The sequence below is a fragment of the Anguilla rostrata genome, chromosome 9 (genome assembly GCF_018555375.3).
Source record: "Anguilla rostrata isolate EN2019 chromosome 9, ASM1855537v3, whole genome shotgun sequence".
NCBI lineage: Eukaryota > Metazoa > Chordata > Actinopteri > Anguilliformes > Anguillidae > Anguilla > Anguilla rostrata.
This window is the reverse complement of record NC_057941.1, coordinates 7,141,072-7,158,605: the sequence shown is the minus strand read 5'-3', so window position 1 is coordinate 7,158,605 and position 17,534 is coordinate 7,141,072. Positions and strand designations below refer to the sequence as shown.

The 17,534-nt window shown below is 42.0% G+C and overlaps 2 protein-coding genes across 5 annotated transcripts in view; both read right to left on the bottom strand.

The window, feature by feature from the left end:
* The window catches only part of LOC135262791 (unconventional myosin-XVIIIa-like), a 137,190-nt gene extending 131,528 nt beyond the window's left edge, over positions 1-5,662 (bottom strand). For 3 of the 4 annotated variants that reach the window (XM_064350040.1, XM_064350041.1, XM_064350047.1), the window contains exon 1: positions 5,505-5,662. The gene's annotated coding sequence lies outside the window, so the exon portion shown is untranslated. Of the gene's footprint in view, positions 1-3,504; positions 3,831-5,504 lie in introns of those variants that run through there. The other variant, XM_064350039.1, reaches the window with a different exon arrangement.
* A 2,269-nt stretch (positions 5,663-7,931) lies between these two features.
* LOC135262790 (gap junction delta-2 protein) lies at positions 7,932-13,272 on the bottom strand. Its single transcript, XM_064350037.1, has 3 exons — positions 12,976-13,272; positions 12,424-12,600; positions 7,932-10,563 (listed from the first exon to the last, which is right to left on the bottom strand). The coding sequence occupies exon 3, from the start codon at positions 10,553-10,555 to the stop codon at positions 9,425-9,427; it is 1,131 nt and encodes a 376-aa protein (XP_064206107.1). The 5' UTR covers positions 10,556-10,563; positions 12,424-12,600; positions 12,976-13,272; the 3' UTR covers positions 7,932-9,424.
* Between the last annotated feature and the right edge of the window lie 4,262 nt (positions 13,273-17,534).

Sequence of the window (17,534 nt, the reverse complement as noted above, 5' to 3'; positions counted from 1 at the left end):
CTTCATAACTCGGCCGACCAATGGTCTAACTTCATCACTCAGTGACTCAGTCGCACACATTCGCATTTATAGGGCTGGCCCTGCTGTTGCGGTCCAGCCAAAATATAAATGACCCACAGAAAGACATTGAACTAACTATATATACATCCAAGTACACACAATGTGCGACATAATGTTTGGGACAAAGACTTATTTCTTTCTTTATTAGGCTCTGTACTCCACAATTTTATATCTGCAATCAAGCAATTCTCATGGCATTGACATGCACATTCTCAGCTTTTATTAAAGGGTATTTATACATTTTGGTTTCACCGTGTAGAAATTACAGCACTTTTAATACACACTCCCCCATGAGGTTTGGGACATACTAATGCCATGTAAATGATAGTAGTCATGTTGAGTACTTTGTATATCCTTTGCATGCAATGACAGCTTGAAGTCTGCGACCCATAGACATCACCAGGCACTAGAGTATCTTCTCTGTACTGCAGCCATCTTCAGCTGCTGCTTGTTTCTGTGGATAGGTGCCTTATTTTTTCTCTTCAGGATTTGAAATGCATGTTCAATTACATTCATACCGGGTGAAAGACTTGGCCAGTCAAGAATTTTCCAGTTTTTGGCTTTGAAAAAGTCATTTTTTTGCTTTAGCAGTTTGGGATCATTGTTCTGCTGCAGCATGCATGAACTTGAGAATATCCTTCTATACACATCAGAATTCATTCTGGTGTTGCTATCAGCAATTACATCGTCAGTGAAAACTGTACCAGCCATACATGTCCAAACCATAACACCCCCCACAACCATGTTTCACAGATGGGGTGGGGTGCGTTGGATCTGGGGCAGTTCTTGTTGCCCTTCAACTGCTCTTGCCATCACTCTGATACAAGTGAATCTTGGTCTCATCTGTCCACAAGACCATCTTCCAGAACTCTGCAGGCTCTTTTAGGTACTTCTTAGCAAACTGTAACCTGGCCATCCTGGTTTGGGGCTAACTAGCAGTTGGCATCTTGCACAACACACCCGCCCCCCCACACCCCCCCAAATGTACAAGAAGTCGACCACCACAAATAAATTCCTGACCTTCAGGAAAAACTGGTCACTCGTGCTCTTTCTTTTTAATGATGTTCGAAACAAGTTATTTTGGTAAGCCTAAGGTTTGGCCCAAGTTTCTGACTTTTTTGTTCTTTTTATTTCTCAAACTCATAATGGCTTACTTGACTTTCATTGGCACAACTCTGGTCCTCATGTTGACAAACGCCAATAACAGACTCCAAAGGCAATAAAAAGGCTAGAATCAAAACTAGATACTGAAAGGTCTCTTATACCTGCATACTGAGGAATCAATTGAACACACCTGACTAATCAAAAACACCCGTTCCGCCATTATGATTCCCTGAGATGGGGCGAACTATGTATAAAGAGTGCTGTAATTTCTACATAGTGAAAATGTATAAAACAAAAAATTAAAATTAAATAAAAGCTGAGAATGAGCCCTTAACTACATGCGAACAGTTCCATTTCAAATCTAAAATTGCAAAGTACAGAAAAAATATGACTTTGTCCCATCTATTCAGAGAAACAAAATCATGTCATTCAGTAAGTCAATGAAATCAAACACGTAAATATATATATTTACCATTTATTCCACCCAAAAATCTGACGATAATCACAAATGGTGGAAAAATATGAATGCTGAATAAATGTATTACCTTTTTTTTTACTTTTCTACTACAAAGATGGGGAAATGACTCTACAACAGCTGAGACGTTTCCTATAAGATTATAAATACTGGTATTGATTGCTTCTTATACGAAAATGTGTCTATTACTGGACATCTGGACACCCATTCTAAACAGTGGTTTCAGCTATTTCAGCCACACCCAATGCTAACAGGTGCATAAAATCAAGCATACGGCTATGTAATCTCCATTGACAAACATTGGCAGTAGAAGGGGTTGTACTGAAGAGCTCAGTGACTTTCAACATGGCACTGTCATGGGATGCCACCTTTCCAAAAGGTCAGTTTGTCAAATTTCTGCCCTGCTAGAGCTGCCCCAGTCCACTGAAAGTGCTGTTATTGTGAAGTGGAAATGTATAGGAGCAACAATAGCTAAGCCGCGAAGCAATAGGCACACAAGCACACAGAATGGGACCACTGTGTGCTGAAGTGTACAGCTCGTAAAAATCATCTGTCCTCGGTTGCATCACTCACTACAGACTTCCGAACTACCTCTGCAAACAATGTCTGTTAGTCAAGAGCTTCATAAAATGGGTTTTCACACCGCCATTGGACTCCATTGGAGCAGTGGAAATGCGTCCTCTGGAGTGATGAATCACACGGCACTATCTGGCAAGTCTGACAGCGAATCTGGGTTTGGCGGAATAGGCCTACATCGTGCCAACTGTACTGGCCCAAACAGTACCAACTGTACATTTTTGTGAAGGAGGAATAATGGTCTGGGGCTGTTTTTCCTTGTTTGGGCTAGGCCCCTTATTTCCAGTGAAGGGGAAATCTAAATTCTACAACATACAATGACATTCCGGAGAACTGTGCGCATCCAACTTTGTGGCAACAGTTTGGGGAAGGCCCTATCCTGTTTGAGCATGACAATGTCCCAGTGCACAAAGCAAGGTCCATAAAGAAATGGTTTGCTGAGTTTGGTGGGGAAGTACATGACTGGCCTGCACAGAGCCTTGACCTCTACCCCATCAGACACCTTTGGGATGAAGGGAATGCAGACTGCGAGCCAGGCCTCACGTCCAACATCAGTGCCCAACCTCACTTATGGCTGAATGGAAGCAAAACCCCGCAGCCATGTTCCAAAATATATTGGAAAGCCTCCCCAGAAGAGTGGAAGCTGTTACAGCAGCAAAGGGGGGGGGGGGGTCCAACTCCATATTAATGCCCATGGTTTTGGAACAAAATATTCTACAAGTATATATGCGTGTGATGTTCAGGTGTCCATATATTTTTGGAAATGTAGTGTGTGTGTATAAAAATTAATCATTTTTTTGGCTAAATGAGAACTTTGTCTTGATGACAACACATTTCAGATCTAAACATTTTCGGTCCATACATTTATTTTTCTTCCATTGCATAATCCGCATCCATAGCTATGGCGCACAGCACAAAAAAGCTGTATAACTCCATTCCTGTGACTGTACCAACTTATAACTGAACTTATCCAGTACCTTTGAAAAGAAGCTACAACCCAACCCAAAAAAAACATTATGTTCAATTTTCCTTCATTAACAGAAATTATAACAATTAACGGATTGTGGGGAAAATACTAAAACCCCAACTTAAAAGTATCAAGTGATCCTATCTTAAAGACCCTAAGCTCTTCTTCCAGCACAGAGCAACCAAACTCCAAAATGAAGGGAATTCTCCACAGAACAAAGACACCCTCAGTGTGGTACAAGATGCACAAATGCAGTCCCTTCACTCTGGGCTACACCTTCGGTACCCTGTGGTCACAAAAGCAATCGGGATCTCACCCTTACCTAGGTTATGAGATCGCAGTCAACTTTGGACAATAAGGCAAAGGCCATTCAAACTCCTGCATCCCCTTGTGGCCTGTACAATTGTCAGAAATTCCCTTTTTTTCCAGAAATGAAAACATCTCCAGGCTATCTGTAATGGTTTCCTTGGAAAATTATTCAGGGCTCTGGCCTCGCTTCAAACAGTCAAGGGTTAAAGACTCAGCTATCGTGGAGGGGGAGTGGGGACCCAAGAGCCTCAGCTCAGCAACAGAGTCCAACACTGAAAGGAGCACTTCTACAAAGGGGCCAAGTTCGACCCAAACGACCCGAAAATTAACTTATCAAGAGCAAAAGGAGTCTGGAAAGCAAGGGGCTGGTGAAAACTGCTGACTCGGGAGCTCCAGGGAGGCCCAGCTGAGACCAATCACCTCATACAACAGGAGGCGGGCAGAGGGGTGTAAACATTAAACATCATGAGTATTAGCGTATCACATGTCCCAACAGCCAAGGGTCTGGCAGAAGCAACCTAATACCATTGTTTAGGACACATTATGAAATTTAAAGTGCCAACCCTACATTAAATATTTAGCTCACATGCTTAACTCACAAATTAATAGATCGGCCAGAGGCCAAATATGTTCTGCTGCTATATACCATACACAGAGTACATTCCAAAGGAGCTTTCTACACAAAGCATAGGCCTACCTTAACCTCTGAATGGAATAGCCTAACACCGCCTTCCGTCGGAAACGCTACTGTTATCAATACGGTCTTGTTCTCGAATCAAATTCTTGAATATAGCTTGACATTTCCGCATTATAGGATGCGCAATCGGGTTTATGTGTACAAAGTCATGTGTGACCCGTTAACTTTTGTACATAAACTATATCTAATGTTTATGCAGCAGTTCAGTTAATAGATGCTGCACAATCTAGTACACAAACAACATGAAACACTTGCCGCAGCACAGACTTATAGGGGTAAGCGTCCGATTTGTCAACAAAATACTTCAAACAGATCGTTCTATGAAATTATAAAAGAAGAACAATTTCGTGTGAAATATCAGCATTACTGGGCTCTGCAATTCCGGTGCTCTAGTTTATTATCTTCCAATCAGGACAGAGTGCGGGCGATATTCACTTCCTGGCTGCACTCTCCGTGACAAGACTCATCGGAATTGTACCTGTGAGCAGCAATCTTGCCATTCAAAACAGTTAAACATCAACAAAAGTGGTGCACATTTGCCGCTTTATTTTTTTGGAATTTTGGCGTGAATTTCTGCATATCTGAAATAAATTTAAATGATACACACATCCTTCAGACGCCTTACCCATCGCGCTGCCTTCCCATGCCTGTTCCCATTCCCCATCTCTCATTCGCTTGACCAGCAAGATATCTAGACATATTTTTCCTCTTTCATTTTCAAAAACAATGGCACAGTAACAGAAAGGGCCGCTTTCTATTATTACGCCCAGTGTATGACAGTAGCTCACTGCAATGCTGGGCAACCCCATAACTGAATGGGCTTTGACATAGCGTCATTATGTAGCTAACGTTCACAGTCAATTTAGAAAGACGCGGTAGCTGGCTTGATACTAGCTAGCTAGCTAGCCACGATTAGCCAGCTTTCTAGGCTAGGAGGGATTCTGAAGAAAATATTCAAGGCACTTAGTTGACTTAGCCACCTAGCTACTCATGTTACTTCATCAAGGATACTACCATAATCTGAAGGGAACATTGACATTTTATTGAACTTATGTTGCGATTAGAAAACTAGCTAACACAGTACAGCAATACACTATTTTGAATTTGAACAGTTAACGCCAGTGGCAATGCGGTAGGGTTATTGTTGCCATTGCAGCTGAATGTGCAAAGCTTACTCGTAAAGGCGATAGCCAAGTCTCTTTTTTATTCCACCAGGCAGTTTCAATTAAAACATCGCGGTCTTAGGTAGACTAAAGAAAAATAAGAGCTCGGACCGAAACGATGTGTGCAGACAAAATAATGGAACACCCACTCACCGTTTTCCCGTGTACAATTTTGCGCTGCTTGACACTGTTAGCTCCAGCCTGGTGTTGGTAAGAGTGCTAGCTAGCAAGGTTCGGCAGTATTGTGTGACTGCTTTCTGGCCACAAGGCAGACGACTCGCACTGAGCAACGAAGACCAGAACCACAGTGATTCCTACTGGACGGTCGGGAAAAATGCAGCCATCGTTTATGGACAAGGCATAATTATTGTAAGCTGCACACAGTAAATATCTTTTCACAAGCTATTTTGTGTGTGTTTTTTTAAACCTGTGTATTCGATGTTAAAATCATTATCAAATAGAAACATACCAAAGTACATTTGGGTTAAAGCTACAGTGTCATAAACTTTCTGTTGTGGTTTCATAAAAGGTTTAGTTGTCCTTGTATGTTTTGTCCCTGTGTTTTTTTCCCCCTTATTTTTACTATTTTATTTAATTTTATTTTTTGCAGATTTAAAAACCGACAAAATACAAGTCAACAGTGCTGCTCATTATGAACCATTTGCTAAATGTAGTCTCCTGACCAAAGCCCGATTTGGGTTTTCACTGGCCCAACTGCGCCATCCTGTGGTTCTGCATCAATTTGCGTTTTTTGCCCTTTATTTTGAGGAACTCCGATGACTGAGACGAAATAAACGTAGCCTTTTTTAAGTAACCTGCTATGTGTTGGTGACAATCAGCAGAAATATGCATCTCCCGCATACTGAGTGGGAAATTAAATTGCAGGCTACATGCAAAACGTGGCGTAACAAAATAGTATTTGTATGATTAGTTGTGCAGGTTTGGTCCCAAGCACAGGTCTTGACTGGAAAACACTGTAGGCTAGACTACACAACTGTATTCATTTTTTGTTGATGATTGTGCATAAGAGATGGCAATTCCAATTCCATTTTGTGAAATGTTTCTTTGTAGTACAGGTTATTCAAGACAGCAGCATGGTGGACTACATTTTATTTACAAACAATTAATTAACACCTCATGGCTGTCCTTTCCACAATGTGATCCTATTTATTTACAGTTGCAAGAAAGGTTTTTGAACCTTTTGGAATTACCTGGATTTTAAGTCACAATAATAGACAAACACATTCTGCTTAAAACTAATAACACACGATCAGTTGAACTTTTCATGTCTTTATTGAACACATTGTCTAAACATTCACAGTTCCAGCTGGAAAAAAGTTTGTGAACCCTTGTATCTAGTGACAAGGCAGGACCTCTTCAGCAGCAGTAATCTCGCCGATCAGACTTGCACAATGGTTAGGAGGAATTTTTAGTCCGTACTCCTTCAACCGCTTCAGGTCATTGATATTTCTCAAATTTCTTGTATGAACAGCCCTCTTCAGGTCATGCCACACTTCAATTGGGTTAAAGTCTGGACTCTGACTTGGCCATTCCAAAACATGGACTTTTTTCTTTGGTTTTAAACCGTTTGCTCATGTGTTTTGGGTCATTGTCTTGTGGCATCACCCAACTTCTAATTAAGCTGCAGGTGACAGACCGCTACCTGAAATGATTCTGTAAAATTTATTGAAACCAGTTTGAATTCTTTGTTCCCTCAATGATTGCAAACTGTTCAGGCCCTGAGGCAGCAAAGCAGTCCCAAACCATGATGGTCCCTCCACCAGGCTTCACAGTCGGGATGAAGTTTTGGCGTTGGTGGGCAGTGCTTTTTCCCTCCAAACATAGCATTGTGCATTTCTGCAAAAAAAAAAGTTCAACTTTCGTCTCATCCATCCATAGAACATTGTGCCAGAAGCATTGTGGAGCATCCAGATGGTCTTTTGCAGACTTCAGACATGCGTCGATGTTTTTTTGGAGAGCAGTGGTTTCCTCCGTGGTTTCCTCCGTGGTGTCCTCCCATGAATACCATTCTTGTTTAGTGTTTTTCTTATAGTGGACACATGAACAGATGCTGCGGGTCCTTTGTGGTTACCCTAGGGTTCTTTTTGATCTCCTTCAGCATTGTACGCTGCGCTCTTGCCATGATCTTTGCAGGATGCCCACACCTAGGGAGAGTAGCAACAATACAGAATTTCCTCAGTTTATAGACAACACTTGTCTTATTGTGAATTGATAAACACCCAGGCCTTAAGAAATACTTTTGTAGCCTTTTCCAGCTTTATGCATCTCCACAGTTCTTCTTCTAAGGTACTCTGAAAATTGTTTTGATCAGGGTATTGTTCACACGAACAGATGTTTCATGAGAAGAGCAGACTCTGTCAGTAACTAAACGTTGTGTACCTTTTTTATAGGGCTGGGCACCTCCAATCTCATCTCATTGATTGGAGCACCTAACTCCAATTATCTTTTGGAAATAGTCATTAGCCTAGAGTTTCACATACATTTTCCAACCTAGACTTTCAATGTTTAAATGATTCATTCAGTATTGACAAGAAAAAGTACAATATTTTGTTTGTTATTAGTTTAAGCAGATTTTGTTTGTCTATTATTGGGACTTAGATGAAGATCAGACCACATTTAATGAGTAATTAATGCAGAAATTCAAGTAATTCCAAAGGGTTCACAAACTTCTTCTTGCAACTGTATTTATTTATTCATATCAATTTAGTCCTCCATATCACAGTCGGTTGGCAAATTTATACCAGCCAAATTTCCTCAAGGATTGGTTTGTCGCTTGATAATAATACTGTACACCTTTGTCTGTTAAACACTGTTGTCTAATGTATGGTTTTTCCTTTTGTTTAATGTTTCATTCAACCTCTCGCACACTGTGCAATGTTTCAATTACACCCATTAGATTGAATTCATCCAGAAAGTGCACGACCAGTCCAATTCATTAACCACACACAGTTCAACCTTTAGTCCAGTGGTCTCATTGTACCACCTTAGTTTTTTCACAGTGGTGTGATTTACGCTACATTGATTTAACATAAGCACAATTTGTCCAATGGAACAATACAAGTCATGGTCCTGATGCATCTCAACAACAAACAAAAGTAAAAAGATTATTTACCCAGACAGGTAAATGTATGAAATGTCTAAGAAACAGCCATCATACAACTGAAAATATCAAACTGGAACGATCAATAAATCAAGGGCTGGAATTTGAAGGATCTCCTAGGTGAACATACAGGACATCATTCATTTAAGCATCCTTCTTCGACATACTTACCTTTTTATCAACACCATTCATTCATTTTTTTAAAATACAAAACATGTTTCAATATATATTAGCATACATTGTATGTATCGTTCAGAATGCTGAGTGTGTGTGTGTGTGTTCGTGCGTGTGCTTGTGTGTGTGTATGTCTGTGTGTCTGTGTGTCTTGTGAAACTTTGTGAATGTTACTAGTAAAGTACGCTTTCTCACACTCAGTTGACTCCAAAGGGACTGAGGGTTTCTCATAGCAAGGAAGAAAAAACCATAAATACTGCACATTGGAGTTAAGAGAATCAACACAACAATCAGTCTGGAAGAACTGCAATGTAAGAGGGCGTATAGGGAACAGTTTGAAAATTGTGTACACTAGAATATTTTTCTGTATATCAAAGTATGCTCCTGGGATGAATTCAAGATTAGGTTATAAATGCGTTGACTTTGGTCATGGATGGTTTAAAATACAAATGTACTGTAAAATATAAAGTCCATGTTCAATAAACGCCTTTAAACAAGAAATATATGTATGTGTCTATTTCTCTAATTCTGCCAGTCTACATTTTTAAAGTGTGTTTTTTTTTTGTAAACAGAATGCATAGAAATTCACTGCAAAAGACTCAAAAGAATGTTTTCTTTTGTTGTTATCTCTCATCGGAAACGCCAATGCTCAAAAGTACATCATGGCAATTCATTTATGAATGAATTCATTCATTCAGCCATTACAGCGAAGGCAATGTGTCGTAGAGAAGAAAGAAGGTGAAAAACGGAAGCGTAAAAGAGAGACGATCGGACAATTTCACAGCCAGGATTTCTTGCCGCGCCCCAGTTTGGCCGCGCTCGCCAGCTTGGCCTTGGCGCGCTCCTTGTCGTCGGGGCTCCTCTTGGACGTGCACTCCACGGTGGAGTCCGTCTCGAAGGAGATGGCGGGCGCGTGCGCGGGCGGGCCGCCGGCCTTCTCCTGGGACAGGGGCGGGGGGGTCTGCAGGACCACCCGGCCCCGCAGCGAGTGCTTGAGCTGCAGCAGGAGGGGGTTGTGGACGTGGTAGAGCCCCGCGCGCCCGGCCGGTTCCCGGTCCTGCTCGCAGCAGGTGGAGCAGGCGGAGCAGAGTACGCGGAAGATGTAGACCCAGCCCAGGTAGTGCAGCTCGACAATGTTGAGGATGAAGCAGCCCAGGCTGATGCTGAACATGAAGTTGAGGAAGATGGTCTTCTCGGTGGCCCGGGACACGAAGCAGTCGGTCCGGTTGGGGCAGGGGTAGGTCTCGCAGCGGAAGAGGTGGGGGACCTCGAAGCCGAACAGGTAGTACTGCCCCACCAGGAAGGCGATCTCCATGATGGAGCGCAGCACCACGTGGACGATGTAGATGAGCAGCACCTGGCTGGACAGCTGGGTGGGGTCCTTTCCCACCTCCCCGAGCTCCTCCTCCAGGAGACTCTGCTCCACGCATTCCCCCTCCTGGGGGCTCCACTCCTCCTCAAAACGGGGGCTGAAGGCGGGCGTGGCCGCCTCCAGAGTTTCCTCCCTCTCCCCGCCCCGGTTCGACAGCCCCGCCCGCGCCCGCGGGGGTCCCCGCTTGGCCAGCGCCCGCACCTGCACCTTCTCCATCTCCAGCTTCTCGTCCTTGGCGATCTTGTGCAGCACGTAGACGATGTAGAAGATGGACGGCGTGGAGACCAGCACGATCTGGAAGACCCAGAAGCGCAGGTGCGAGACGGGCGCGAAGGTGTCGTAGCAGACGTTGTTGCAGCCGGGCTGCAGCGTGTTGCAGGTGAACTTGGACTGCTCGTCGCTGTAGACCGCGTCGCCCACCAGCGTCACCAGGAGGATGCGGAAGATCAGCAGCATGGTCAGCCAGATCTTGCCGATCACCGTGGAGTGGTTCTGCACCTCCGTGAGGAAACGGCCAAGAATGGACCAGTCCCCCATTCCTTAACCTGGAGAGAGAGACACACACACACACACACACACGCAGAAAGCAAAAAAGGGAAGCGCCTCACTACACAATACAGTACCGTCATACACTTCACAGCCAGGATTTTTTGCCACGCCCTAGTTTGGCCACATTTGCCAGGTTGCCCTTGGTGCGCTCCTTGTCTTGAAAAAGAGATTTTAATCTCAATGAGACTTTTACCTGGTTAAATAAAGAATACATATGCACACTGCTGTTACTGCACTTATTGTATCTGTTATTAGAATATATCCAAGCAAGGCCTGCAATTGTCTGAGAGGTGACAGAATACAACTATTCTTTCATTACTCAGAAAAGAGAAGTGAGCAGAAATAGTATTCATCCTCTCACACTAGTAGCTCCCGGAATGTTGACTTTTAAATGCACCGTGAAATTAATAGACGAACGTGCTCCGATTGAAATGTGTCATTGTATTACTGTCACTGTGTTTGTCTGCTCTATAACATTCTCGCGGAATATAGTTGTGAATAAATACAGTCCTTCGTCAGAACATTAGGTATTGTAATCTTAGTGGACGGTATAGAGGTGTTAAATAAAAACAACAGAAAAAGATATACAAAATCTCTGCATTAGAAGCCTTGTATCCCAGTCAGAGAGCAAACTGCAACAGTAGCTATCTTGGCTGTCTTTTCTTGGAAGTTCTTCTGTCCTGAGTGTGATCATGATTAAGGGCGGGGCAACTGCTAACCTGGGCTGCTCCTGGACCAATCAACATGAGCATGGTGTCGACATATTGATCATGAGCAAAACATGCCCTAAGTGCGCAAACGTAGATGCGTCAAACCAAACAAAGTCCATTTCATGCATATTTGCATTCTGAAATGTGTTACCTGAAACTCCTAACTCAACGCAAGCACAAGCTGCAGTGTCAGGCATCGCAGCAAGGGGCACTATAGCGGGCAACAACAGGATGAAGCCATCTTCTTCGATTTGTGCTTGCTTCCACTGAGTCCTTCACAAATGTGTGTGACCGCCCCCTTGAGGACTCAGGTTTATTACCTCCACAGGGACATAACGCACGTAGCGTATGTAAACTGGGCGTTCGGAGCGCATTGGCCCAGCGTTGTCATTTGCGTTTGCGTACTTACGTAGGCTATGTTTTGGGCCTAACGCTAACCACCTCTGCTATGTGGCTCGGGGTTGAGTACATCCCTCACTTGTAAATGTACAGAACTCCCCTCCTTTACACATGAAACCTCTTGCTTCAACCCAATCTCCATCAGTCTATTTCAGAATCAGTCTCCCAATCCATATGATAGGAACTGGATATTGGCAAAAAATATGATAGGAACTATAAAAATGGAAAGATACGTTTTCATTGGCATTCAGAATTTTATTTATCGATTATTTAATTTAAATGTTTGCTGAGGCATTTGTTACACTCACACAAAAACAAATCGACTATTTTGCATTGAAATTATTGCCGATGTTATATGAATTGTGTGTGATTCACTCACATTTTCAAAGCCTTGCTTGGACATTTACACATATTCACGTGGCCCAGTCTTTCAAATACCACATAAATGAAGGAGGAGAGTGAACAATTTAACTGTGCTGAATACATGAATGGTTCATCTGCCAAATGCACAGCCAGTCTAATGTATAATGCCTAATCTAATCTCACTGATGAAACAGAATTAATGGGAAATTCTTTAACCCCCACTGTCTCTCCCTTTGTATATTTCACCAACCATCAGTGCGGAAAAAAAATACAAACAGAAGAGTCGAGCCTGCGTCAAAACAAAAAGGATGACAACAGGAGCCAAACGCTCCAACAAAAAAAAAAAAATCAAACCACTCCCAACAGCACTCCAGTGGCACTCACCTTTAGAAAGTTAGTTTCTTTCCGACCCAAATCTGGAATAATGCCAAAGCGCGCAATCCGCATAACTGTATTTGAAGCGGGAGCCAGTTGCTGGATGTTATGGAGGCTATTGAGCAGGACGGGGGAGAATGGGCTGACCACACATATTCCATCTCTCCATCTGAAACACTCATTGTACTGTATGGGAACAAAGCCTTTCAATGTACAGTGTGACAAAGATTTAAATGTACAATGGGGGGCGCCTTTTCCGAACTGGCCGTCCAGTCAACCAGTCCAGTGCAAAGAACATACTGGAAAAAAAAGGACAACAATACTAATTTATCAATAGATTTCCTTTGCTTGTTTTTTTTTAAGGTATGACCAATAACAAAGATAAATATTTAAAAAAAGTTCTGTGAAACTGTCGATGAATTTTACTTCCACTCCTTGTCAATTTACACACTTGAAAGTACAATCAATCATGGAATACTAGTATCACTACGTATCGCATACTGATATACAAGTCTAATAAAGGACAAAATTGTTCCTTTCCATCAAAAATGCATAAAGTACCCATCTTTGTATTTGTCTGTCCAGCCGACTCTGTCTATATGCCTGTCATCTGATGTGCCAGTAATCTATTTCCCTGGATTTCTGTAAAAAAAAAAAAGACAAAAAAGGAAATATACGATACGTTTGTCCGGTTCCCCTCTTGCACCTGTAAAGAGGCAGAGAAAATGGAGAGTCGGGCTCTCAATGCTGTCTGGATGCTGGTCAAGTATCCACTAAGAATGAATCATGCCCAATGACTACATCTCTCTGTTCGTCCGTTAACCATCTACCTGCAAGCCTGTCTCCATTTATCTTCTTCCTCGCACTTTTGAACGACTGTCCAGTTTTGCTTATTAAATTAAAGTTTTTCCATTTCAAAACATACTCTCCTCCATCCTCTGCCCGCTGTGGCTCTGACCTGTCCCCACACTCTGAAACAAGACTAGTTTCAGCAGTCGCACCATTCCTCAGCACTTTGCCAGTACAGGAATTCTATTGTAGTTTTCAACTGCTGTCCTGAAAGGCTGGATTAGGCTCGGTGTGGGTGTCCCAGTAAACACCACAGGGCACCCGGTACGCAAAATAAAATCAGAAACAAAACAGTCCCTTTTGGAACGGATTGAGTTTTAAGGAAAATGTCTTTCTTGACAATGTCCCTCTTGCCGATTTCTCCGCAAAGATAATAAAAAATAAATAGTTTTTGTTATCCCTTCATCAGTTATTGTTATGTTATATGATTATGATCTCATGGTTGACAATTTATCAAGTGCCTTGTTTATATCAAGGTTAAAAAAAAGTTTTGTTTCTACTTGGGATGGTGCTGAATGCAAATATCGTGTTCTGCAACACTCTAATAATACATTCTCCCTGAATTTTTTCTCCTCCCGAATTTGACCAATATTGTTCTGATACTTTCTCCCCCATCTCTTTGATGCAATTCGCTCAGAAGTCAGCACCAAATCGTGACATCTCCCTTCACCCCTAGTTTCTACATTAACAAATGTTCTCTGTTTTTCCAAGAAATATTAAAATTAATGAAACAAAGTTACAAAATCTCAAACATAGTGGAAATATTTTTCTCACCTAAAATTCTCACCTGATTATTTCATTTTGAGTGGATACAAATGCCTGTGCCTGGTGGGCTGAGAAACACAATACAGCCACATGCACAATGCTGGACAAATCCTGGTTAAAATTTGGTGACAATACCACCAAAAATTTGTATTTTGCGTTGTTTTTTCTCAGCTATGTCTTGGCGGGTTCCCAAAAAGATCATTTGTAGACTCCAAAAGGAAGTTTGGTAACCAAATTATATTGTGGGTCTGTAATGGTGTAAAGTACTTTATATTCTATACTTTTTGCTTATGGAAGAAGTGTGCTAAAAATTAGCATTCTTTCCCCTGCCTCTCACCCTCCCTCTCCCCCTCCACCTTCCTCTCCTTGCTCACCATTACCACCTCTGGGAGCAGCAGGTCTAGAAGACTGTAGGAAAATCTGCCTTAGCTACTAGTCTACTAATCCATTGATTGAGGTCCATTGACTGACGTCTTTGTCGAATACCCCACCCCCACCAACATGCCAAACATATCCCACAGTTTCACATGCCACATTATTCAAAATAAGGCCTACTCCTTATTTATAAGTGAAGTGAATAGTAATAAAATTATTTTGAGAATGTATTTAGATGCTCACCAATATAAAATGGAAACTTGTCCTCTGCTGTGCCGTCAAAGCTGTTTTCACTGTCCTCACTTAGATGAGTGAATTCTTCCAAGGCCTCCAAATGCAGAGTCTTCTATTTAGACTCAAAACAAAATTGAATTTTTTGTTTGAAACAACCCTTATCGAACGAGAGATGAACAAAAAGATGCAGTGTTTTGAGTTTGTACAGTTGCGTCATGGTTGACCAGCCAAGGGCAGAGTTCAACTTTATTTTTCTGTTCATCTCATCACTGTACTGTCATGTAGCAGGTCGTGCCTAGGTGGGATACAGGAGATTTTGGGAAGTGGTGTCCTATCCGATAGTTTAACCATGATAGAAGAATTAAATTATGCCTTCTTCCTCCTTCCTGGAGGAAAGTTTGACCTCATTTGTTAGCCATACTAAGGATAAATCGTTTGGACAGAAAGGTAACCAAAGGAAAGATGGGAAAACTCATTATGCTCGGTATAGATAATGGATGGATGAATAGATGGATAGAGTTGTTGAACTTGCGCAAGGATATCGTCATATTTATCGATCACACAGAGATCTTCAACACAGTGAAATGTGCTCAAAATTTCCATGAAGTTGGGTGTCAACAGAGACAGTTTTAGCAAGCTATATCTGATGATCCTGAGTTGTGCAAAGCAACGTGGAAAAAAATCTGCGAAACAAGTTTGTGCGCCCCAAGTGACACGGAGTGACATAAAACGAAGAACACAGAGTTTGTTTTGAGAATAACTGCCTACTTTATTAAAGGCGCCTATGTACTCAAACGAAACAGAACTTTTTGTTCCAAGTGACCCGTTATGAACATGAGATGAACAACAAGACACAGTGTTTTGAGTTTGTACAACATGGTGTGCGAATACCTCCATCGCAAACTGTTCGCAAACAGTTCGCAAGTTTGCAGACCTCCCCCTGTCTGCAATTAGCCCATCCAAATATCACATGACTGGTTATGTCACAGCTGACTGGCTAGGGGGCAGCGTTCAACTTTATTTTCCTGTTCATCTCACCACTGTGTACCCATAGCAGGTTGTGTCTAGGTGGGATACAGGAGATTTTTGGAAGTTTTGTCCTATCAGATAGGTTTGCCATGATAGAAGAATTAAATTGTGCCTTATGCTTCTTTCCAGAAGAAAAGAATGACCTCACTTGTTAGCCAAACTAAAGATATACTGTTGGACAGAAAGGTAGCCAAATAAAAGAAAAGTAATACTAGGTAGGAAGCTAGCTACCTTGTTACTATTTTCCCCATATTTTAGGTATATAGGTAGTTTCTTCATCTTCATCTTTGTGGCTACCTTTCTGTCCAAACAATGTATCCTTAGTTTGACAAATGAAGTCAAAATTTCCTCAATTTGATTTTTCTATTGAGGTGAAACTATCGAATAAGACACAACTTCATGAAATCATCTGTATTCCATCTAGAAACAACAGTGGTAGTATCATCATTGTGAATGGAATTCTTTTGAGGTGAATACTTTTGAACAAACTCGTGCAAGGATATCGTCATCTTTATGACCGATCACACAAGAATTTTAAAGACAAAAAAATGTGTCAAATTCTTGGCACAAAATTTCCATGAAGTTGGGTGTCAATGATCCGGAGTTGTGCAAACCAACTTGAAAAAATATGTGCAACAAGTTTATGCAATCCTCAGTGGCATGAAGTGGCAGAAAACGAAGAACAAGGAGTTCATATTGAGTGTACTGACAATGGTGTTTGGCAACATATTAGCCTGTGGTTTTTCTAAAAGTTCAAACATCATTTTGAAAATACCGCCTACTTATTAGGTGTTCTGAAATCATTTCTTGTTGTAAAACAATGACCTTATGCAGGAGAAACAATGCATGTCCTTTTAGCATGTCTTTTCAAGATTACAAAACTCCTGTCCTGTTGTATTATAGTAACCTAGTGCTTTCAGGGGCATGATGGTACAGGGAGTGCTGATTCATATCTCATAGCCTTTACAGTCAAAAGAACTGAACCCAATAGTGGTAGTCTGGAGGAAAGAAAATCATCAAACACAGGGGTCCCCAGGACCAATTTGAGAACCACTGCTCATAACCATATGTGTAGGCAGTATGCATCCATAATATTTTTAATAATACAGATTTGATATTAGTCACACAGACTTCCCAGTCTGACTGTTACAGGCCACAGTGGTCCAGATTATTTCCTTCTTCCCTCAGCTACATATTCACGTTCAGATAATTTCAGATTATTTCTACAGAGCATAAACTCAAACTGGGCGTCAGGGCACAAGCAGGGGGCAGCACTGTCGCCTCACAGCAAGAGGTCGTGGGTTTGAATGTCGGCTTGGGGCCTTTCTGCGTGGAGTTTGCACGTTCCTCCCGTGTCCACATGAGTTTCCTCCGGGTACTCCAGCTTCCTCCCACAGTCCAAAGACATGCAGGTACGCTAATTGGAGACTCTAAATTTCCTATAGGTATGCGATGGATTGGCGGCCTGTCCAGGGTGTATTCCTGCCTCTCGCCCAATAGGCTCCAGCACTCCCTGCGACCCTGCTCAGGATAAGCGGGTATAGATAATGGATGGATGGATAAACACAAACTTATTTTTTCAGAAAGCCATTTATGTGATTTGCCTCCTACTGCACGCTCTCTCTGTTGCTACTGTGTTCTTATTTACTTCAAACTATTTGTTCATTTACCTCGCCCAGCCACAGAACAGCTTTCATATGTGATGCACCTGAATACATGCTGAGCAAGTTACAGAAAAAAATGGATGCTCGCATTCCTTTGGGTTAGTCTGCATTGCCATCACTGAGGTATGTACTTGCCTGAACCCATGATTATCACATTGTCTACGTGTTTCATGAAATTACAATTGCTTAAAATAGTCATGTTTT